The 25513-nt window shown below is 38.5% G+C and overlaps 1 protein-coding gene across 1 annotated transcript in view; it reads right to left on the bottom strand.

The window, feature by feature from the left end:
* Positions 1-1488: 1488 nt before the first annotated feature.
* LOC113947381 (protein cordon-bleu-like) overlaps positions 1489-25513 on the bottom strand; it is a 29363-nt gene continuing 5338 nt past the window's right edge. The window contains exons 3-7 of the mRNA XM_027643885.1: positions 14308-14411; positions 11041-13064; positions 10300-10419; positions 7870-8121; positions 1489-2801 (exon numbers count right to left, since the gene is read on the bottom strand). Of these exons, the coding sequence (XP_027499686.1) occupies positions 2784-2801; positions 7870-8121; positions 10300-10419; positions 11041-13064; positions 14308-14411 (2518 nt within the window). The 3' untranslated portion in view covers positions 1489-2783. The remainder of the gene's footprint in view (positions 2802-7869; positions 8122-10299; positions 10420-11040; positions 13065-14307; positions 14412-25513) is intronic.

The following is a 25513-nucleotide window of genomic DNA, read 5'->3' as shown; positions in this document are numbered from 1 at the left end:
ACCATTTTTTCACCTCATTTTAGTCTCTTACTAAAAAAGATAATATAAAGGGTTGGATGAATCAGGCATGCATCAGACTCTTTCCTCTGGTTGAACTGAGGTAAGAGCATGTGGGGACAATCTAGGCTGAGAGATACACTAAGAAAAAGGGAGGCTTGCTGTCCTTTCAGTCCTTCAGAAACAAAAGCAGCCTGCAGACTGTGCAGCTACAGGTGCTGTTACGGGATATGTCAGGGACTAACCTCGGCAGCATGTGTACCCCTAGACAAAGGCTGTGTCTGCACTAGCAAACAGTGTGGGACAGTGAGGGCAGCCATATAGATGAAAATACTTGGTGCTTAGGACACAATGTCTTTAGCAGAGATATTTCAGGGCTTTCCTTCTAACTTAGGATGAGTTAAACGTTATTACTACTAAAAGCTTTAATAGAAAGTTACTATATGGAAGAGTCATACCCGTAACTAGGCTTCATTATAAATGAGTTTATAATAAAATCTGTATTCATTTGAGCTGTTACCAAGAATTCAACAGTACCTAGATGATAACGTAACAGCAGGCACAACTCCCATCAATATGAGAAGGGAATGAACAGCCAGCCTAGACTTCCTACTGTAGACAGCTGAACTCCCCCTCAATTTCTAGTTTGAGGTGTGATTGAGCCATGAGGATTTTTGTAATTTTTTTTTTTGCTGTCACAGTGAAGATGACATCTTATCTTGTTTTTATAGTGTTTTATCCATGGAAATTAAATACTCAGAATTTTACCCAGGAATAACACTTAGAAACTTTAGTTCTATGCAGTGCCAGCATCCAGAATCAGAATCTTTGCATTGGGAAGTCTAGAGGATATTATCATCTAACAATCTAGTTTTGAATCCCTTACATTGAAAAGTAAGTACTGATATAATGTATTACACTAAAAGGGTGCTAGTAAGGAGAGGCTACACACCCAGGGCCTTCAGGCAACACTAAGAACAAGAAGGAGACCTGCACTGAATTTTGTCTTGCAACACCTAACAAAGGAAGCTCTATTTCCTGCTAGTGGGACTATCTGCAGCATTCAAACTTATGACTGACTAAATCGTTTTCTGTGATAACATTTTCAATGCTAGTATTTCTGATCTTCAGCATACTGAGAAGACTTTTAAGGCAAAAGAAGGCTAATCACAATCAACAAAGGTTATCTTATTTATCCTACGGTGAGACAGAGCACCTTAATTCTGAACGTATTAGCTTTCCTAATGAGGAAATGGAGCATTATCAGTACTGCATCATTGTTGAAATGTATATTAAGTGACATGTTGATTCTAGTTGGTGATTTCTACTGCACTACTAGGCTGTTAGTTGTGAGCTCTTTCCTGGCTTGAGACATTTTATATTAGACTTGAGATATCAAATACAGCATACTGGTTTGCTTAAGTCCATCTCTAGTTCTAATTTCTTTCTGTAAATGGAAAATATTTGGCAAAAAGACCATTTCAAGCCATGTCAGGTTTTGATTTTGTTTTTATTCGTGGCACTAACAGATATCAATATTTTACAATATATAATAATACATAATATGTAGTCACATTAACTACAGATGGCTAAATATTCTTGTGCTTTCAACAGTCCATAACTATACATTTTAAATTCTAGCTCAAAAAAAAAAAAATCTGCCAGCACTCTAGTCTATGATTATAAAAATGTAAATGTACAAACTTCCTCTTCTTCAGTGTCATTACAATACAGGAAATGTGAAAAAGTGTTTTCATTTGTCCTTTTTAAGTTAATCAATTTAATGAAATATTTTCAAAATATGTACAACAACTACCAAAGTAGTTAACATTTGAAAAAGATGCTGCTATAAATACTTGTGAGACAACATACAACAGCCATACAAATTAGAAATAAAGGGCCAACTTATGCACGACCTGAACAAGAGTCCACAAAAGTCCTGGTTACTGATATAAACCAGTTTCACTTCATTTTGCAGCGCAGGAATGAATTCGACATCTTGGACCTCTAAGCAGGACTCTGAATCTTATTTAAAACCTTCACAGTCTGTTGCAAATAGAGATCCTTTAAGGTGGCTCAATATTTCTGAAGTGCCATGAACGTTACTAGGGTTCAGCATATCTCTGCGCATTAGCATTCTATACCTCATATCCCATAAGTAACTTTGCAATAGACACTGTCTCACATTCATTAATTGCCTGCTTTCTCAGAGCTCCACCAGAGATACAAAGTTAATTTAATTTTAAAAACCAGTGACCCCAGCATATGACAACTTAGGTACCATAACTTTTTTCTTGTGATTGTTTTTTATAGACCTTTATTCTGGTTTTCACTCCAACCATTTACAGTCCTTTTTGAAATCAAATAATAAGCAAGTAAATAGTTTTAAATAGTTTGAAATATTTTTAACAACTTAAAATGAATATTACTTTTCAGATAGCTAGTAAAGTTTTTAATTTTGCCCATAAATACAATTAAGTATTAACACAGGACTGCACAGTGTTTATATTCTTATTAACCTGCCAACAAGAATGGTTTATTGGCAACTTTAAATATTCAGAGGCAAAACACAATTCCTTGGCACAGAAGCTTTACAGCAGAGCAACATATTTCCCCCTTAGAACCATTATGCAGGAACACACAGAAAATTAACTACAACTTATTTTGGCTTGTAGACAAGAGAATATACTAAACTTCTTGATGTTTTTTGCCACTTCAGAGCTTGAATGATGATTATGGATGCATATGGGGTTAGATTTTCCAATTATCTGTTCTTTTTATATGATTTAAACAAGTAGAGGGACCTATAACAAAGAAAAGCACATGATCATTCAAGATATTTTTAAACCTCCAACTGTTGACATTGTTAACCAAACATTCTCCTGTGAGGCTGCTTTCAAGCTTGGTCTCTTCATCTGCTCCTTGGGACTACTTAAAGCTTATCTGTTGTTTTCTAGTTGTATCAGTTCGTTTAATGAAAGGTGCTATCCTTCCCTAAAAACCCCACAACTCATATATACTTACGTATGTTGCAGCTATTTAGGTTGTAATTACACGATTTCTGGAACACAGGTGATGTATTTTTCTCTGAAAGTCCTTCATTGTGGAATGAACAGAAACCCAGGCTATAAGTATGTAACATCTGACAGTCAAAATCTATTCTGTGTCAGCTAGCTGTCACTGGCCATAAAAATCAATTGATGAGTACTCTGCTTCCTGATTAAATGAAGGAAACTCCCAATGGCTTTTATTCAGGAAAATACTTAAACAAATGCTTATCTTCCTTCCCAGTCCTCAGGTCATCTAAGCATATGCTTAATTTTAAATTCATATGCTAAGGTGCTCTTCCAAATTCAAAGTTACTGAGCTTTGATTCTATCATAGAGATATACATTAAGGTCAGCGCAAAAACTAAACAGGAATCATGTATTTGATCAAGCCTAAATTTAACATTTTGGCCTTAGTATCTATGGCAGAACTTTATTCTTGAGGAAAAAAATAGGTCATGATATAAATTATTACCAAGGTGAAGAGTTCAAATTATTTTCAAGTTTTATCTTTCAATTCAAACAGTAACAGCATGCAAATGCCTGCCTCTCATTGTGCATGGGAACTAGAATTGCTTCATAGGCTCATTTGACTACCTGTATATCAAGCCAGGCCAACCTTAACGTGGGGGCTCCTGCCCCATTTCCAGCCTACCAAAGCCAACATTAACTGTGGCTTTGATTCTCTAATCCTGTCATTGCACCCACAGATACTGATGGTACGAAACAGTATTTGTTCATTCACAATTATATATCTCTGCTTATGTGAGAAGAACAGTCCACTGCTTGACATAAAGGTATAGAACTAGGCCATGCTGCCTAGAAGACACTCAACGTGCCATAATTCAGATCAATGTGTTAATTGTTGACAACCAACTCCAAATTATCCCAGTGTACACCATGGACTCATTGTAATGGTGCAGTAATTATCTTACCTGGCTCCTTTGATTGCCAACAGAATGATACACTGCATGTATCGAGAGTTCACATGACCTAATGCCTATATGAAACATTGGCATGAATGCTTGTGGATACTGATGGAGCCAAATTAATTTTTAAAATCTCAGTGAGCAAACAGAAAGGGCTGCTTTGGTGCAACTCTTTGTTGGAAGATATATGGAATCCGCAGAATCTCCCTTGCACATACCATTAAGAAGTGGTCTGTAGCAATCATTTTACCATGAGCCTGTTCTTCAGAGATATAACTTGCCTTCCCCACCATTTGCAGGCACATTCCCCTGTAGTATTTCTACCAAATCCCTGGGTACAACTCTACCTAAAATGAATGGACGGCATATAACCTAAATGAACTTTTATAGCTTCTTTTCTTTGGTAAGATTTTTAATTCTGCGTGGACTTGTGCTGCAACTATACCTTCAGCTAGACATCTAACAGGTTATTTGCATGTGTAGTTATGTTTTTTTCCACAGATAATCATAGTAAATCCCAAGGCAAGTTACACAAAACCAAAAAGACACATGCATTGATATACAGAACTTCAGAAATCTAGCCAGGTTATTTTGCATTTTCTGAGATGGGAAATAGAAAGTTAAAAACTGGACATATAGATCTTCACTATATGATTCTGTTTGACTCAACTGAAGGAAAACACTACTTCATTTTTAACATCAGAAGCTACAAATGGTACAGCTCTATGACCTGAGTTTTGCCCACCAGAATTAGCAAAAATCTGGTCTCAAATCAGCTGTTTATTTCCTAGATCAACTGATTCTCCTTTGCACATGAGGCAGACTGCATGGCTGGGAAGCAGGCTCCTCGCCAGTGAGACACGTTCATTTCTCAAGACAATTAACCACCAAAGGCACTGGGGCAGTCATCACGGTTGTTGGCTTTGCTTGATGCCACCTCCCTGACTTGCTGCTATACTTTGGATGTGTTGAATGTAGTTGTGATGTTTGATGTGGTCTGTCAGGTTCCTTGACAGACCATTTCAAAAACTGAAGAAAAAGGTTACTTCCTGCACTTTGTCAGGTCTTTTCCAGTTTGGTAAATAAGTTCATCCTGTTCCTGTGACATGCCTGTGTCTCCGCTCCCTTTAGGTAGGATCTGTAGTGTAACCACTTTCTAGCAGGTCTCTGAACTGCTCTGCACTGCGGATGAACCATTTTACTGAGCAGGCCCAATTGGGCTTGGTGCCCACAAGAATTTTCCTTCAGGAGTGTGTGGACATCAAGAGTGTGCAATAAAACAGAAGTTGTTTCTTCAAAACAAAGGGTAATTTATTTGCCAAAGCAGGCACAGTACTCCAAGAAATGGATTAAAGAAGAGCCAGGAGACTTATGCATGTACTGTCTTACCTATACTTAGTATTTTCCTCAAGCACCTATTTCTGCTCTAGTTTGTTTTGGCTGACCCACTTAGAGACTGTGCCGTGCAGACCCTGACTCTCAGCAAGGCAAGGTCAGCCTCCAGCAACTTCTCTCCTCCCTTCCTGCATAGTGGATCTTTTAACCTTAAAGTTCATGACTTTAGCAAATAGCTGTGTAATCAGGGGAGGAGTGGAGGAGTTGGCTTTTCACAGATATTACTAGAGCTCAAATGTTTGTTGGGATGCTCCTTATCTAGGCAATTGGTTGCTTTTTACATTTGGTTCCACTGACAGTCCTGTTTGATCTGCTTCCATTGCAAATATTCCTTCATAAATAAGCACGAAGTCACACATAACTAAGGAATACAGATTCTTCCCAGTTCTCCACAATATTACCTAAATAAATGACCTTGCTGTCAGAAGCCCTTGTCCCAGAAAGCTTTGAGAAGACAATGGAAGAGAAACAGATGCCATTACCGAACTGAACTACCTACTCTGCTGTCTAATTGCTGCAACCAAAATCTTATCAAGGACATGAGAACTCAGATGTCAAAGTGTCAAGATGACTTTTGTGTATACAAGGCTAGTTTGCATATCCAGTACCTGAAAGAACAGCACAGTAGTAAGAAAATCATACTCTGTCTTGGACAAAACACTGTTCTCTTTTATTTTCATAAAAGACCTACATAATGACACATACTCTTCTGTTGTTTCAATGTCAAAACTCCAACAAATTACTCTGTCTTGGAAATGAAACAAGACAAGCACAGTATTTAGCAGAATACGTGAGAATATCTGGCGTATTTTCATGGCCTGCACTGGTTATCCAAGTGTTTTGAAATAAATTCACAAAGAAATGATAAAGACTCAGTTTCATGAGAAGAGCTACTGATTGCCTCAGAAACTTCTGCAAGAGTAATGCAATTGGAAGAACAAGAAATTTGGAAGGATCAAGAAAATAACTGCATCATGTATCCTTGAATGTCGAAATCCTGGTTTTTTTTCTGTCAGTTGGTAAAATAGGGAAATAAGGGTCTGATTTCTTCAAAATTTGTATTCTTAGAATCATAGAGTATCTCAAGTTGAAAGGGACCCATAAAGATCACTGAATCCAGCACCCTGCTCCTCACAGGACTGCCTAAAACTAAGCCATATGACTAAGGGCATCATCCAGATGGTCCTTGAGATCTGATAGATTTGGTCCTGTGACCACTTCCATGGGGAGCCTGTTCAGATGACCAACCACTCTCTCAGTGAAGAATCTTTTCCTATTGTCATCTGAACTTCCCCTGCCACAGCTGCATTTCCTCATGTCCTATCACTGGTCACCACAGAGAGCACCTGCCCCTCAGCTGCCCTCCTTGAGGAAGACATTGACCGCAATGAGGTTGCCCCTTAGCCTTCTCCAAGCCGAACAAACCATGTAAGCTCAGATGCTCCTCATAATCTTATGCTTAACATAGTTATTTTTTACATGAAAAATAACGGCACATCCAGATTTCTGATGTAATCAGAACACGCTGATGTAAATTTCCCTGAAACACTAATTTGAGCCATTTGTATAATTCTGTGGAATTTCTGGTTTATGAGAAATCATATTTTTTTGGCTACTTTCAAATGTTAAAATTTCAGAATATTTTTTCATTATCCAAAAGAGGACAAGTATGCAATGTTTATACATTTATGGCTGGCATCAGCTAAATCATGTGTTGGGAAAACTACATCTACTTTTGTACACTCCCTAAAATCCCTGGATCAAAGTCCATTCTTGGATACTGCAGTGTAACATTGGGATGCTTCCACTAAGGCCAATCGATCTGCTTCTCTTCACAAAAAAATGCAGTGTAACTTGAGATTAGGAAGAAAAAACTTTGATCAAAGAAGTTAGTGAATTTATCCAAAAATCACACACAGGCAACTGAGCATTTAGCCATCTGGGAGATGACTGATTCACAGCTGATCACAGAAGTGAAACACATGCCATTCAATTAATAAAGTTCAGGCAGACATTAAATTGGCCTCCCAGTTTTACTGACAGCTCTCAGCACATGTGACCAAGGTGTAAGTGTTGGGAATCAAAGTCTAGGACGCACTACTGAAATTAGGAGAGAGTACTTATTTATAAATTTGCTTCAGGGTCTCATATCTGATCTTTCTTAAGTTCACCTTGTCTAAAGGACATACAGCATTATCTCAGATACACAAGAATGAAAAGGTAATGAAAATACTTTCTGAAATTATACATATGCTCCTGATTGTCTCTTTTAATAAAAAGTATTAACTATTCAAATTGTTGCATATATGCACAGGTGTGTTTCATTAGCTGTCCAAAGGTTTCAAATACACTCCTATCTTTGATTCAGCTAGGGAAAACAGTACATGTACTTTCTCCTGCTGGAAGAAAGAAATGTGCATCTAGAACAGCTTAAAAATGTCTCTGAAAACACAGCTAGCATACGTTGTTTCATCCACAGTAAAATATAAAAGTACATTTACCTTTCTTAACTTTGCTGCTGCAGCACCAGAGCGAATGGCCTCCATTAGAGCTTGCCTTGCCTCCAATGGGTTACCTGTAACTGTGGCAGAGGATTTAGGAGCTGCTGCTGACAGCTGAATGGGAGGTGGTGGTGGCGGCTGTGCAGGGGCAGGTGGGATACAAAGCTGCTCTTCCTGAAGGTCTTCTGCCTTCTGCAAGGATAGTTCTGCGTCCCTAAAACGCTGCAGCTCTTCAGAGGCCAAAGAGGAGATCTGCTCATGAGGCAGTTGAAAGAAGGTGATTAATATCAAGCATGGCTAAACTGTAATTATTTGACAGTTGATGCACTTTCATTTTGCTTGAATGATGCAAAACACATAGAACCTTTGTTTGCTCATGGGGTCAAACATCTGTTACTACTCACTCACATCACTCAGCTGGGCTGATTACTAGCATCGAGATTTTGGCATTGAGTCTGTCTCAGAAACTCAATCTATTTACTGTGAGATGCAGCATCCTGTAACTCTTCTTGGCATGTAAGGTAAGAGAGAAAGTTGGACTTGGTATTAATTTGAAAACAACCACAACGGTTTTGGAATCAGGGAGATATATTAAAGCTGCAATAGCCACCCATGAATCTAATTACTTTTTTGCAGTCTAGGCTGCACAGAAATAATCTCAGATGACAGGGATGCTCTTCCAGATCTGAGCTCTCAGACATAGCTTCACTGAAAAAAATGCCATTAAACCCAAAGTTTCCAGCCATACTTGAAAAAGAAAAAAAAAAAGGACCAGAGAGAACTATGTGGAAGCAATGAGAACAAAATCAATTGATTCTTCTTCCAAGTGTATTTCTGTGGAATTTCTGAAACTAAAATCTCTGCACAAGTTAACAGCTTGGAAACTCATCCTACTTCAAGTGCATGCACAAGAAAAAGACAATCCTGCAGACTAAGCCAGCTTTTCCATCAACTGACTCAAGAGATACTTTTGTCATTAACACCATTACTAGTAATAATCGTAAAAAATTGTTAGTAATTACAATTATTTGGCAATAACTAGGAAATTCAGTATCATGGGCCAAATAGGAGGTTTCTAACAGATCTATTAGAATTCTCAGAGAAACTGAGACATAGAACTTTAGTGGTGAAAAATTAAAGGATTCATCTCCCATCAAATAATCCACAGAAAGCTCCTGTATTCTATTCCCTCACTGCACACAAACAATATATATATATGAGTATAACATCATGTTAGATAAAAGATGAACATTTGAGATAACATAAAAAGGACAGCCCTTTTATCATAGCACATCTGCATTGTGCCCTGTACACATACAAACATGGTCATTTAACTAGCACAGGTGAAAAGGAAGTGTATCGTTTCTAGGCATCTTTCTCTAAAATTATGGCAAAAGCTTCTCTACCAAAAAGTCTCTGTGATGACACACTATCACTTAATTGTCAGACTCTCTTTTACACAAATTTACATTTATGCCCAATGAATGCAGAATGCAGTTCAGTGTATCTGCAGATTGTTGCTAGCACATCCTGCTCACAGGCTCAGAGTAAGTTGTACCCTACCTGCAGCAAGTGCAGTAAGATATTTAGGGATGAAGTAACTCCCTAACACAGGAAGAGACATTTTCTATTTAATGCCAGCTATCTGGATATGTGCTAATGAACTGAGTCATTGCATGGGGGAAATGGGAACCTCCTTGCCAAGTACATATCTTTGGCTGGATTAGTCAACTGAGTGAAAACTAAGGCTAGAACAGTATAGGTTTTGGCTGTTAGGAATAAGAGATGCTTTAATGATTAGGCAAATCAGAGAGAAGGAATTATCCTGCTGTAGTGAATGTTGATGGAACACCAAAATCAATTACTTGCATGCACCATGTTAGCAGATAAACAGCATGAAGAAGCTCTAGTATGTTTTCAGGTAACTGGGACTGGATGTATATGGTAGGTAATGCAAATATATTAATCTAACTGCATACTCTTAAAGTACAACTTCTCTGTTCAGAGAAGTTGTGGATGTCCCATCCTTGGTAGTGTTCAAGGGCAGGCTGGATGGCACATTGAGCAACTAGATCTAGCGGGAGGTGTTTAAGGTCCTTTCCAACCCAAACCATTCTACAATTCTATGCCACCTAAATGTGAAAATGAGGAACATTTGATGTCTTCTGTGTACATTCCCTGTAATTGGTTTGGATTTCTATGTCCTTTCTAAGTTAAAAGCACACCATTTGAAAGAGTTTAAGTTTTATAGCAGAGGATAGAATTGGACTTGCGATACTCTCTGCCTAAGTCAGATCTGGTCTTCTGTCATATGGTTTCCCCCTCAACTTCTCCCTTTGCAGCATGCTGTTTAGTTTGTGGCATATCTGCCACAAACACCCATTAGGAACAGACTGCACTTTAAAGATCACTTACCATTTGATTTCTTACCTTTTTCAGCTTTGAGGTGCCACTGTGGCCTCTAATTGCTGCCAGTAGAGCTGAGCGCGCATTCTCTGGCTCAGCATATGAGGGTTTCCTGTGATTGCCATTTAGTGCACTGTTTGAAACCTAGAATACGAAACGAATAAATCTCATATTGTTATTAGATATGTACTTAGAGATAGCTTGGAAACACTTTTCGGCATTTGTACCAGAATGCAAACTATGAAGACTAATCAGTCTGTCTTTTTTTTGGGCCTGCTTTTAAAACCCTTACTCACACTGAACAGTGAGGATATGTGTAGATAGTAACACTGTACTTAGAGATGTAGTCTCATATCCCTAAAGCATGAAGTCAGTGGCAAACAATTATTATGCCCTAGTAATACAAAATGCAGTTTTCTTTCATTATAGTTATTCACAGGTTTCTCCACGCTGTGTGTTCCTGTTTTTACATAACATACTGAAATGAGGGTTCAGTTCTTAGACTAACCTAAATTACCTCTCGTTTATGCTGTGTCTATGCACCCTCTGCCTCTTCTAGCTAGTGCAGCAGCCGTGGTGTTGCATAATATACAGGATATGCAGAATAAGCAGCAGCTTGGTCTGTATTTTGCCATTATAAATTTTTCAAATGCCTTGTGTTCTCCAGCTCACCAGCAACTGTACCAGTTATAAAACCTCTGGTGTCTGACAGGGTGAATACAGGGCTCTGCAGTCTGAACAGGCAAAAAAATGTTGCCACTTTACCTTTCTGAGTTTCTCCTTTCCCCCTCCTGTTTGAATGGCTTCCATTAGGGCACTGTGCAGTGATGTGTCTTTTGGAACTGGTTTCTGGATGACAGGTTTGAACTTCTTCTTTGGTCCAAAGATATTGGTCTGCACATTAATATCCACTTCACTGACAGCATTAATATCTGAATCATCAGGTTTCTCCTCCTGTTCTGACTCTGCATTTGCTGGTGCACCGTTTAGCTCAGATGACGCTTTAAACGAATTAACTTGAACACCATTAGCAGGAGGCCATTTAGCGACTCGCAAAGATGAGCTGAAAGAGGATGGGACTCCTTGGGGGTCAGGAGACTTAAGAGATGAGGCTGAATTAGTAAGGGTCAAAGTCTCACATTTCTGGTCAAACATGAGACGTGTCTTTTTCTCTGCTATACTTTGTTTGCTGTTTAAACCACGATCCTCTTCTGCACTGTTGTTATCCTTTGAGGAGGATTTAGTAAGTGGGACACTGCCATTCTTTTTATAGAAACTCAGAGGAGTTGCTTGATTTGGTGCCCTGATATTAACTACTTTGTTTTCCAAGCCAGAATTATCACCAGGTGTAAACCTGTGGGATGCTTTCTGACTGCAAGTAAAAACACTTGAAAGTGTTTCTCTTGTTTCTGCTGACTCTGTTTCCACAGGGCTATATTTGGCCACAATAATACATCTTTTTGGTGAAACTTCTGCTTCAGTCTTAACCTCTCCTGCCCCTTGCTTGTTTTCATCTTTCTCATGATATTCCACAGAGTCAGACTTAAAGGTAGTTGCACTGATGTGTCTTGCAATGGCAGAGGCAACATACTGACTGGAAGTTCTCCTATGTGGCTTTACAAATGGAAGTTCCAGCTTGTCCTTATTAATGGTTGGGGCTGCTAATGGTGTTACCTGAGACTGTGTAACTGGAAGAGGTAGTTTGGTCCTTTCATTCTCAGACTGTCTCTCGGCTACCTGGGTAGTAACAGTTTGTGGTGCTACAAGTTTTGGAGCTGCAAGACAGACAGGTTTGTGTTCATGTTTTACAGTAAAGGGCTTAGAGCTCATGGTGACTGCTGACTTTTTAGAAAAATGCTCAGCAGAGTCATCACTTTGCTTTTCCATAGAACTTGACCTCCAGAATGCCTTCACTTTCCCAATATGAATTTCCTCACTTTCATCAGAAGAAGAACCTGACATGTGTTTATTAACACCAGTGTTTGGGCTTATAAGGTTGCCTAGTTCATCTATCTTAATGGCACCAGTGGAGAGTGAAACTCCTCTATCGAAATGTCTTACTTCAGGTTTGGGAGGGACAACTTTAAAGGTTGTCAAACCCATTTTAGGTTCATAGTTTGTTCCTGAATTCTGGGCACGATGACACCATGTAGGTGCTGATGGGACTTCTTCTACTTCCACTTTTTTTGCTGGTGGCCATTTGATTTCTAATTCTGATTTACTTTTTTTCAGAGACCTTTCCCTGTTACTATATTCATTATATGGATTTAGCTTCTCTTTTGTTGTATTGATTTCAGCTGTGGTCTTGGAGTGAGATGGACTCAGCTTAGATTTACATTCCTCAGACTTCACACCATGTTTGGGAAGGGATTCCAGTCTTAAGTTCTTTTCACTTCTTTTTTCAAAGGAGGATGTGAGAGATTCAAACATATCTCTCCGCTGTTCCACAGGCAAATGACTGAATTCATTTTCAGATGGTTGCTGATGTATTAGGTCCTTCGATATGCATATAGCTCCACCATCTGTGTGTCCCTTATCAAAGGAACTTGCATTGTTGTTTTTATTTGTCAAGTTTCCTGTATAAACAGAGTCGATTGAGATATTTTGTGGAACCCTCATCTCCATCTCTTGATTTTCATCTGAATTAGAGGTGCTAACTTCTGGAGCATCATCTATGATTGTTACTGGAACAGAAGTGGAAACATCTTGGGCAGCCTCAGCTTTTCTTATATGTGAGTTCGATGCTTCATTGATGTAGTCAGAGTCAGAGTTACTCATACCATCCACTGCTGCGAAATACACATACAAAATTACATATTGGCAGTATTTAAGCAATATGACTTTACACAAACAGATATCACAAGCTTAAGCAGACCAGATATTTTAGTTACACTAAAAGTAACAGGAGTATTTTTATGCTTGTATTACAAAAAAAGAGAGAGGTCTAGGTCCTTCTTATTGTCTGGTTGCTGATTATGATCAGTCAAATATTCCTGCCGTCCTCCTGCTTCAGCCAGTGGGAAACATACAAATACAGCTGAAAGCAGAATTTCATCTATTGTTCATACCTTATCTTTGACTAACTTATCTCAGTGATAAAAGTTTCACTGCATGACTCCAAAGGAGAAACATTTCCGAGAAACAGCAAGCAACTCCAAATTATGTTTCCCAGATCTGGTTAGTAATAACAGCCCAGCTGAAGGATTTCCTTGAACAAGCAAAAAAAGAAACAGTACTTTTATTTTTTCTTCATTCTTCTCACCCTTTATTACCAGTGACTCCAGAAGCCTCATTGTGCAAGAAGCTTAAATATCCTTTCAAATTCACTGGCATAAATCAAAGGTTACAAAACAGAAGCTAAGGAATTGCCATGTTAGAGAACTCACAAGAAATCAAATCAGAATCTAGTCCACTGCATAAGTATTAAAATAAAGATGGGAAATTTTAAAAAACTATTCAATGCCATTTTTTGACAAATCAATAATAGAGAAGTATTTTTAATCCACAGTAGGAAAAAGAGGAGCACAATATGACATTCTCTCTCTTTCCACTGATTCATGTTTTCCCATTTTTAACTTTTAAATATGCCTGTTAACACAGAGGAGGTGTTGGTTACAAAAAGGTCCCATCCTTTTTCCACTTCACTATGATAAAATACAAAACAGAGGCATTGTTCATTAAACACAGAGCTAAATTCACAACTGGTTTAGCTTAAGTCAGGGAAATTACACCACTTGGCCTATAAAATGTGTCCATTAACTACTGTTCATCTCTTTTTGGTAGCAGACACTGAAATACAATGATGATCGGATATGCAATTTGAAAAATATTCAGTGTGAGCCTATAAAAGGTGGCTGCTCCTGAAGCAAAGGAAGAGCAACCACTTTGGGTGGACCACATTCTGCCACAGACCCGTGAGTTGTTCCTAGTGATCTTACTGAGAAATGCAGAGGATGCATCAGAGTACAACTGATTATTTTGCATCTACTGGTTATTTCTCTCTCTTTTACACTTAAGAGGTAACTTTCCTACCTTCTAAATCTTCATCCAGGTCAGCCAAAGTCTGCTGGAGTTGTGCTTCAATGAATGTATCTTCACTGCCATGCTCAGCCAAAGCTATTGCTTCATCTTGCCTGCTACAGGAAAGAGGAGAAAAACTTTGGGTCTCTCCCCTACTTTTTAGCTTTGCACTGTTGCTCTGAAACACATTATCATTTCACCCCCCCTTGGTTCCACTGGTATTCTGAAACTCATTCCCCAAAATATGAAAAATATGTAGCCTGAGAGACACACACCACCATACTGACACACTCACAACTAGGAAGGATCTTGGTGGTGCCTGAGCAAACTCAAGTGTGCTGGCAATCAAATAATTAGGATTAATAAAGCCTGTTGCAAAGAAATGGTTCAGCCTCACTGTGAAGTACATATTTCAGCTGGACTGCAGAAACACAGCATATGCCAAGACAAAGTTTTTGCGTATCCGTACAATTGTAAGGCAGATCACTAGCCATCCTGTGCACCCACTGTATCAATATATCTGCACCTGAATCAAATAAAAATAGCAAGATAATGAAAATAAAGACAGCTAATGTACTGTTGGACAATCGCTCTTCATCCTGAGGGGTGGGAGGGAAGGAGAAAAGAGAAACTAATCCTTTGAGAGTAGCTTTTAATGAAACATAAAAAGGGACCTGATTTTGCCAGAAATCTGATGAAGTTGTACAATGGTCTAAAACAAGTCTGAAATCAAAATGAGTGCCAAGTGTTGACTTAGCTTATTAAAAGAAGAAAAGAAAAAGAAAATGAAACCAACAAAAATCCTAACAAGAAAAATAACTAAAATTAAAAGAAAAACAACGTGTGGCAACCTGTTACAAAACATGAAAAAACCTGGAAAATAAAATCATGACCAGCAGAAAGTTTTTATCTAAATAATCAAAACTAGAATTTCACATTGGGCAATTCATTTTTCCCAGTTATCTCAGCTGAATTTAAGGCATCGCTGTCTGTGACATACTATCTAAGTTTTGCCCTTGTGATTAGCCTGTTGAAAAAGTAATTTTCCATTCTAGCCACACTTAAACTAGCTCTGGTCAGGTGAAGCAGATTTGCCCCTTTCAAGATCAAACCCAGATAGCACAGATAAGAGTAACAGATGATACATTTTTTTTTGTAGTTTAGCAAACAAATGAAAATGCCTGAAAATGTCATTTATCTGCTGCCTTTGAAGATATTAATTGGAAAAAAAATTCGGTAATGTTTCCTGACATTGATTTAAATTATGTCCAACAATGCAGATTCCTTTTTATTTATTTGATTGTTTGATTTTTCCCTTGCTCATACCAGGAGCAACTGAAAGCACATGTTGAAGAACCAGGTATTTAATTATTTTACTTCATTATTTATTTGTTTAGCATTCACCTCTCCTTCATGTCTTTTGTAGTAGTCTTGGAGCCCAATCCTTCTACTTGTACCTGAACTGCCTTGCACTTACAAAGCTGAGTTCAGGTATGTGGGATCAATGAAAACAACAAAGTACACCTTGAGGGAAGCCTTCCAAAACTGTCATACACACATTCTTGTGTACCTGGACATCCAGACAGGATTAATTCAAGACAGCAAGGCTTCATGTGTGCCTAAGTGGTTTCATAAACTGGAATCTAAGGCAGTATTCCGCACTGGTTGCTTAAATACAGAAGGAGACACAGTACTCTGTGACTGGAATACAATTTCTTCCAACATCTGCCGCTGACCTGAGTTTTGTCGGGTCTTGAACATCCCCACAAGCCAATGTGAACTAATGATGCTCAGGCTCAACACCCACACTGCAAGATTCATCATAAACCGAGTTTTCCCTGTGATGGATTACAAGACCAGTGGCACAAATCAGTTGAAGTCTCCCATGGAGGCAACTAGTGCTGTAAGACTGCAGTCCTTTTGTACCCTGAGGCACACACTCACACACATACACAAATCCATGAGATTACTCATTTAAGCAATTTGACAAGAAGATTTAAACTTATTGCAGCACTCAGACTGGGAGAGAAAACTGGCAAACAAAACTTTCGACTTGAAGATGGTAGAAAGAATGAACTGAATGAGTTTCATAATGTTTTCACAGTGGAAAGTTCTATAAAGTGATTATAAAATGCAGTCCTCCAAGTGCATTTTAAAGCAATTTATTTGCAAACTCAGAAAGAGCATTTTCAATGGGAGAACTGCTCAAACTGTGCACCAGCTAAGATCTATCCAGTCTGAAAGGCAAACACCACGTTCTTCTTTATAAAGCTGGTCTTGGGGAATAGTTGTACACAGCCGGAGGCAAATAAGAGACACACAGTGAGACTCTTTCTCTAAGTTACTGTGGAGAAGTTACTTCCAAAACCTTGGACTTTACACGACATAATTCCAAAAAGGCCATGCCAGCTCACCGCTTTTTTGGTACCTGATCATATTTTTCTGTCTATGTCCTGACTGTTCTAAAATACAGCCAAAATCTGTATTACTAAGGTTGTCTGTGCTGGGATTTTTACAGGAAAAAAGAGGGACTATTAGGTTGAGAATTTTATGGGCAATTTATCTAGAAAAACATATTTGGGATGAGAACAAGCATTCCTGGACACCAAACACAGAGCGTAGGTCCATTGCACTGACCAGTTCTTTTCTCACATCTATCAGTGGGAATCTTTCAATGACACCTGATAGCAATATTATCCTCTCTTTGCTGGGCACAACAGTCAGCAGAGGTCTCTTTCATTAATCCTCTGCACTTATGCAGTGACTATATATAATTTGCCTCTCAGTCTCTGCTTCCATCTCCTTATCTAGACAACTGGGAAAATAATATCCAATTCACAGAATTTTTCTGAAGGAAAGAGAACAATGCAGTGAAAATGAAAGGATTCTTATTTGCTGTCATAGAGGGAGCTTCAGCAAAAGCAGATTTTGCATTTCTAAATCTCTAAAAGAGCTGTTGTTCAATGCATCTCCAAATTCACATTCAAAGCAAGCCTGAAGGTATAGATTAGGCACAAGGGTTTTTCTTAAAATTCTTATCACTGGGATTTTAAAATGGGATATGTGTTTTGTGAGGTGAAGGTCTGGTAGTTTCCAGTAGCTCACATGACTTACAAACATGCCTAAGATGACTCTTTCTCACAGGAAAAGGAAAACAAAAGGGCCTCTAAATTTTTTTTTCCATAGCCTTCCTCCCTTCTAACCCTATATACTTTTCTTTTGTTGACAGCTCTCTTTTGGTCAGAATCCAAGAAAAATATGACTTATTTTGATACCATGTTTTACATTCTGGATAAACATTACCAGTGGCATTTTCCCATACCCGCTTTTTTTTTTTTTTTGACTTTGGGAGGAACTTGATAACCTTTATGCTGCCTTTTTGGTAAAACGTGAGGTGCTAAAAATACAGCATTGGTGAGTATCTAGCCTACGCTTGAAATGGCAAATGTGTGCAGTTCCTGGAAGCCTGTGCACATATTACTTATGTAGATTAGCAGAGATTTGTGCAAGAGCACAGAACGGAGCAAAGTGACTACTAAACTACAGCATTTAATGTTCCACTGAGCTCAGGCTACAACTCCTAATTGTTCCTCGGCAGTCATTTGCACAGTTGGAGACAAAATGAAACTTACAACAGCATTTTACCAAATTAGTGCCATGGGAGACAGACATTTATGAGAAAGTTTACATTCTAAGAAGGAGAGAAAACGCTCCTATATAACTAGCTAGAAATGCTGCATTAAAATAAACCCAAACCAGTTGTAGGACAGGGGATTTGAAATGAGAGAAGCTGCCATTTTTTTATGGTTAGAGTAACTTTAGCTGTGGGTCTGTAAATGACAAAACTGACCCAAGTTTCTCTGAGAACTTCCTGTGAGTTCTGGTGAACCTCGTATATGGTCCCAGAGGTACATCTCCTACCATAACTGTTGATGTAAAACACAGACCTATACAAACTGCAGAGAAAGGACCAAGGAAGACATTCAATTATCTAAACACAGGCACCTGGTGCCATTTTAAATGCTGTAGGATATTCAAGACATCTGTCTGGGGTTGGTAGACTTAACACGGAAGACAGAGAAACCCATATCCTACCTGGGTGGCAGCAGGTAAGAAGAAACAGCAGTAGAAATGTCTCAGGTTAACCAAATATGGCTTGAAATCTCACTCTTTGCACAGTACTAGGTACATTGAAAGACTTGAGAACATGGCTCCTGTGAATCTGTTACTAGGGAGTAGTAACAGAAGAGAAGGGAGACAGACCCATTGCAAATAAGTCAAATACAGAAAGGCACACTGTGCAGTAGGACACACAAGAATGTAATAACAGCTATGAGGTAGTTCAGTGGACATTGAGAACATTCAGCTTCTCTCACATGTGTCTTGGGCAGCTAAGAGGGACTGACCAACATGGAAAACCTGATATGGTTACTCCAGACTAGACTTTGGAGCATCCAGGCTCTCCTCTCAGCTCTTACAGTCCTCCCAGTCTGATACTGGGGACTTACATTAATCCATCTGTATGTATCCAAATTTGTTCACTTTAAAATGAATCCCTGATATTCACCTCTTACACAAATGCTGGAATGAGAAATGCTTCTACCTTGTGTATATATCAAGGTGGGTATTACAGACAAGAGCAATGCTCAATGATTTTAAGTAGTAGGGAGTATGGCTGAAGCTTTTTGAAAACTATTCAATCAGGCCAGAAAGAAAGCATTAAGTAAGGTCACGTTGGTTATATCTTTGTTTTTAACAACGAGTGAGGTAACAAAGTACTCTTCAAAAGTGTACGTAACTGTGTTCAGATTAACCAGTGGTTTATACAATCCTAGGGACCATGTTTCTATTCTTTGCATTTCTTACCCTAGATGACTTTTTTTTCATTTCCTTTCAAGGAAGGAATGTAACAGCAGCAGGAGAGTAGCTAGTGTAAGTGCTAGACTTTCTGGTCACCTAAGTCATGACCTGACCAAGAATATTGTCCATTTCTACTGCCTCCTGTGAACTTGAGCGTAAATTTTTAATCAAAGCCTGTTAAAATTCAAAAGTTGTAGACTGAACAGCAAACTTAGGACTGGTGACATAGACAAGTTATCACTTGTCTTTGATGCAAGATTTCTGAAAGTGGCAGGCACCTAGGAAAGGGAAAAAGCACATGGTCATAGACTGTTGAATGCCAGATAACCTTGCTTTTTATGTTTTTAGATGAGCAATAAAAAAAAGCTGCACATATTTTTGAGAGCAAGGTACAGGGTTATTTCCATTCCAAGTTTTTTAGTTTGTGTTCTGTCTATTGTCTAGTCTAGTGTCTAGTCTTGTGTCTAGTCTAGTTCTGTGGGACTACATCAAACAAAGACCTTTATGCTGCATTTGCACCTATGCTGAATTAAAATGATCAGAGATTGAATTAAACTATGTTTCAATCCTGTAATACACAGGTCCAGCCGTGTCTGCAGATATACTACCACCCAACTAACAATAAAAACTTGCAAATACAGGTGAGGAGGAAAATGAAGTAATTTTTCAACAGCAGCTCAGTTTACGGTCCTTTTACAGTTCTCCTCCACCGTTACTGGTCGAGAATCTAAACAGAAAGTGAATGAAAATGCTTTTGCATAGCATCGTTTTGTGTTTTAGTGCTAGAAATCTCTAAGCTTGTTACATATGAGGGTGTTTTTAAGCTTCCAGAGTGCCATGACATATGTCAGTTCCAGGGTCCTGCTGCATAAGCAGCAGCTTGGAAGTTGCTGTACAGCTGGAAGCATGCCCCCACTACCCCCTCCTCGCGCAGGTCTCTGGCAACAGCTTCTCAACAGGAAAGGCTGCAGGCGGACAGCATTGCCAGAAACAGTCAGGAAAGTGGACTAGCATGATTTAAATCTTAATACAGCCATATCACCTGTGCAATACAACACTGCAAGTTAAAAGATGGCACAGTTATATAACTTCTCTTGGTTTACACCGAAAAATTAGAAACAGAGCAAGGACCAGAGCCTTTCTCTCCAGAAGACAGCGCTACACCTTTAGCAACTCAAGCTGCTCTCTAGTATTTAAAATATTCTACAGCTCCAAAGTATACAGCATTCTTCTAGTGGATGAGTTTAACAGAAAGGCTAATCTGTATTCTTGTTCTATAACAACTGTGAGTATCTGTTACTTAACCATAATATCCCTAATATCTTTGCTACATGAAGGTCTGCCAGCAAAAAAGTGCACAAGAGTATTCAAAATTAAAGAGTTTTCTGGAACAAGAGGAAAGGGAAAGCCAAAGATAAGGAAGGAAAACTATGTAAGAAGCAGAGGCTTACAAATCTGTCAGACATCTGGGTCTTAATAAATAATTTGTCATCCCTGAAGTTCTCCCTGTCACTTTAACCCTTTCTCTACCTTCTTAGTCCTTAAAACAGTTTTCAAAAAGGTAAAATGTGCCTACCCAGTTAAAATAAGATCTATTCTATAGAGAAATAACAGAATAAAACTTTCTCCTGTTTCTCAGAGATAGTTACAAGTGACATGCAATTGTACAGAATGTGTTTGTGCACAGAGGTATATATAATACATAAATATAGTGCTATTTTTTCATTGCAGTTTTTCTCTTTCCTTCCTGCCTGCCTTCTGCTACTCACTGGTTTTATTTCCTCTGACCAGCTTGGCTGCTGAATTCTCTCCAGCTACTGACTTCTCCTTCTCTCCTGTCTTTCCCAAGTAGAATACAAAACCCTGTAACATTTGAATTTGAATGCATTGAAAATTAAGCAGAACAAGTTCACCTACCCCTATAGTTTCAAGCTTTTGTTTTAAACTAACTCATCAAAACCCTAAGAGTTTAGTAGCAAACAGCAAGTACTTCTCAGGCTGGTAACTGAGAGGACTCATCTCCTCCCAGTAGCTTCAGCAATCCTGACCAGAGCCAAAGGTAACAAATTCTTCCAAGAGAAAGGGAGGAAATGGGATTATCTCTGTCCAGACTCACAACATGAACTGATCTCTGGAGGGTTCCCCCGCCCCCACCCTATGTCCTCCACTAGCTGTACGTGAAAAAATATTCCTCTCTCATGGCTACTGAAACAGACGCTCAAGGGAGGGGAAAATCCCTTTCAGACCTTTGGAAGGTACTTTATCTTCTTGTCCCACACAAGTCTGTATTTATTTAGATTTATAACTACAAAGTTCCCTTTACATTTTAAAATACTTTTATTTTTAAACATTTTAGTACATTTAAAACCTTTTCAAAATTTAAAAAAAGGTCTTGTATTTTAAAGTGTTTATCCGCTCTGAGAGAGACCAGTGGAATCAGCCACTCCTAAGACCCTTTTAAAACCCTGATTTGAATTGCTTATAAATTTGAGAAACTACACATCTTTGCCAGTGACAGTGCAAATGACAATTTATATCATGCCCGTGATCATACTATTATTTTATTTCAGCCAAAATGTTTAAATGTCTTCCAAGAACTGTATTTGGAGGAAAAGGAGAGCTGCATTTGGATATATGAAATGCTATTTAATACTCAGTCCTCTGAAAAATGTGGTCCTGCATGGTGTAACTGTTCATCACTCTGCCTTGACTCTCTGCCCATCAGCTCTCCTTCTCTAAAACACCTCTTCATATCATGTGATCACTGTGCAGAGAAATGAATTAAAGCCTACATGGCACGTGGATACTAGTGAGACAAGAAAGATAAAAAGAGCAAAAGGAAATTAAATAGTCCTGTTTACAGAACAGCATTTGAACTGAGTGAATGGTGGTATATTTGTTTTATTAACTGAGCTCTGAAACTTAGAAAGAAAATAAAACAAAACTGAGTACTACTGTAACTTTAGAGACATTGTCATACTGTCCAAAAGGGGCAATTAAGGTTAAAGGGGGGAATCTAAGGTTACACAGAGAGCCTTAATATTAAAGTTACTTAATTTTGACTGTGTGACCTAGCATCCCTAATAATATAATTTTAACATATTTTTTAATGTGTAATTATTTATAAAGCTCCAGACAGTAGGTGTGCATGATGCTTTATAGGCACATAAAATTGTCTGATCCCTGCCCCTAGGAGCTTGCGTGATGACACCACACAAGGGATGGGAAAAGAGGGGGTATGGGAGGACAGGGTTGCAACACTGTGAGATCATGAGATGTACTTACTGCTACATAAGCAACATTTCAGCTTCTCTGTGGTTTTCTTGTTACTCATTTAACACTATATATTAAAATTTGGTGAACAGATACATAACACAGAGACATCAACCGTAAGAAAGGATATGAATAAAGAGAACTATGTAGTACAATGTTCAGAGTCAGCAGTTAATATTAAAACATTCACAGCCAAACGTTGCATGTAGTCAACTATTTATACGGTTTAGCCCTCGGCACCTCCAGCTGAGGTCTGGGTTCTGCTCCACCAGGTACTGTACAAATGTATCATGAGATACGATAGCTGTGTTATGGTTTTTACCATAAAAAAGCAGTCAGTGGCAGAAGGGGGTATCACAGACAGAGAGACCAAGTTGGTTTAACAGGTCAGAGGCAGAGCTAAGGGTAGAGTGTTTTGACACTTGTTTTGATATTCTAATTGCTAATTAATATGTGTATTTAGATCACTATTGCTTGAAGAAGAATCCTAAAACCAAACCGAATCAAACAAAAAATAGTGCACTTGCAAGTTGCTCCCATGTACTGGAAAACAAAACCATGGAGCAGCTTGGAAACCCTAGAATCCATGTACTTTTAGAAATTTCTGTTTCCGTGCTCTGGGAACTGAATGAGAACTGAGCTCTGCTGTGGCTATCATTTCTGTTCGTGCAAAGCCCGTGGTACATGTCATTTCTGACTCGGACATACTATTACCCTGCTATGTGCTAACAAACCTATCGCATGTCAAAGACTGTATTCTTAAATGCTCACAAGTTTCCTTGACTTCAGCAGACGAAGAACCTGATGTGATATTCTGATGCTATCAGGCACATCAGTCACACAGAGATCAGCCAGGACACCCAGTAAACAATTCTAGAAACTTGAAGAAAAATTAATTTAAAGCTAAACATACAATTAACTAAAGTAAGAAACATGGTAAAATATTCTTGATCTCCTGAAGCACAGGCTAAGCCTCTGGACCAAATGCAGGTAAGAACTGTGGACTTGATTCTGCTCTTCACTGAGTTCTTCACATTTGCATGTGTAAAATACTACCTGAATCTTTTTATAGCCCTTTACACTCTAAATATAATTTGCTTCTACTTTAACGGTACTTCTCATAACCCACAGAGTACAAAATATTTTAGTACACAGCATTATAAATTCTTAGGAATTTGTTATTTCACTGGGTGGAAAGCCCAAGTTTTAGTCAGTTTTACAATTTAAAATGACAAGCTAAATGTTTCCATTACTCTTATTAACCTTTTTTCCCCAAGCCTTGGCCAAATTAGTCACTAAATAAAATTTCTGGCTTCAGTAGTTCTCAGCTTCAAGGAGGACTCAGATTCACTGCTGTTAACCACTGCTACTTTACAGTAGCAACATGTTCTTCCAATTTTCTTTGTTGTTATCTTTCTTTTAGAATTCAGTTAGATCTTGGTACATGGATCACTAGTGTACCAAGAAGAAGACAGAAAGGAATGAATAAGCTCTGCACAAAATCTTCCATTAAGTTTTGTAGCTTATAAAATATATTTAAAGCTCTGTATAGCTCGGTATCAATTATTCACATTTTGACTTGTCTGGGGACTTAAGAGGCTGGTTTGGTCCTGAAAGCAGCCTGTTCATCAAAGAACTTTGTACAATTTCAGAGTTTCCAACACATTTTATTAGTGGGGTGGCAGCTGTTCTGACAGTGGAAGTAGAAACTGATGTTCTCCAGATTTGGATGTACTCAAAATTGTACTCAGAATTGGTTTATATCCGATTGAAAAAAGAATTTCATGCAAATAGGTTTAAAAAATTATTTTTTCCTTCCTTCTATGTCTAGGAAGTGGTTTTTGAAAACTTAGTAACTTGACCTCAGAAGGATTTAGAGAAGCACAATTTTCAAAGCTGTTTTGTCTACAAAGATAGGTTAGGAGTGGAATTAGATTTACGTTCAAATATTACTGGCACATTCGGAGCATAACATTTTAAAAGTTATTACTATCAGCATCACTGTTAACGTCAATCTAAGTGGATGATGACATAAGATTAAAATACATCACAAATGTTAAGTTTTTGCCATACACTAAAGCTGATCTGAAGAAATTTTGCCTTCCCAGAGCCTAAAAAATAAATAGTATTTATGAAAAACAACTGCATTCTCCAAACAACAACAACAACTGTATCCTATTTTAGTTCCAAATCATTCCTTTAAAATTATGGATATATTAGATAAATACACAATATTTAGCACAATAAAATCACAGAAAAAAATAAGTTGGAAGCCTAGTCCAACCTCTTGCTCCAAGCAGGGCTAATTTCAAAACCAGACCAGGCTGTCCAAAGTTTTGCCTGCATGAGTTCTGAGAATCTCCAGAGACGAAGATTCCTCGACTTCTCTGGGCAACCTCTTCCACTGCTCAACAGTTCCCATTTTATGGAATTTCCTCCTTATATTCAATTTTTATTTCCTTTAGGGCAGCTGGTGCCAGTTGCTTTCTGTCCTTTCACAGTGTGTATTCCTGAGAATATCCTATGAGAAGCCTCGTAGTCTTCCTTTGGTTTAAGAAAAGACTGCAATCAGATCCCTCTAACCCACATTGCTTTCCCAAGGTGAACAACCTAGTTGCTTCCCTTGCCCCAAATACCCCACGTGCTCCAGGGCCCCAGCCCTCTCAGTGGCTCTTTTCTGGACCCTCTCCAGATTGGCAATCTCTCTCTTGGACTAAGGGCCCAAGGCTGGACATGAAACTACAGCACTGGTCTCACAACAGCTGAGGGGGGGAAGTTACCACCTCCCTGACTTCAACAAGCAGTGCAGCATACTATCCTTCCAGCTTCCTCTCCTTTCGCTCAGCAAGACCCCTAAGCAACAGTCCTCCTGGACAGCTAATGAAATGTCTTCCTGTCTCTTCTATGTGCACTCTTTCCAACTAGTAAAAATTTTGTGTGTTTGTGTGGGAAAGAAAAATTTAAATATACAGAATATATACCTTTGGCTGAAGGAAGAGAATACTGACTTTCAGAAGGGAGTGTGTCACAATGACCTATGGTCAATCTTTAATTGGTTAAAAAACCAGAAAATGTTCCCCCCAAA

This window comes from Corapipo altera, unplaced genomic scaffold, assembly GCF_003945725.1.
Source record: "Corapipo altera isolate COAL_440 unplaced genomic scaffold, ASM394572v1 24b, whole genome shotgun sequence".
In the NCBI taxonomy this organism is placed as follows: domain Eukaryota; kingdom Metazoa; phylum Chordata; class Aves; order Passeriformes; family Pipridae; genus Corapipo; species Corapipo altera.
Note: the sequence above shows the minus strand (reverse complement) of the source record. Positions and strands in the feature narration are given on the sequence as shown.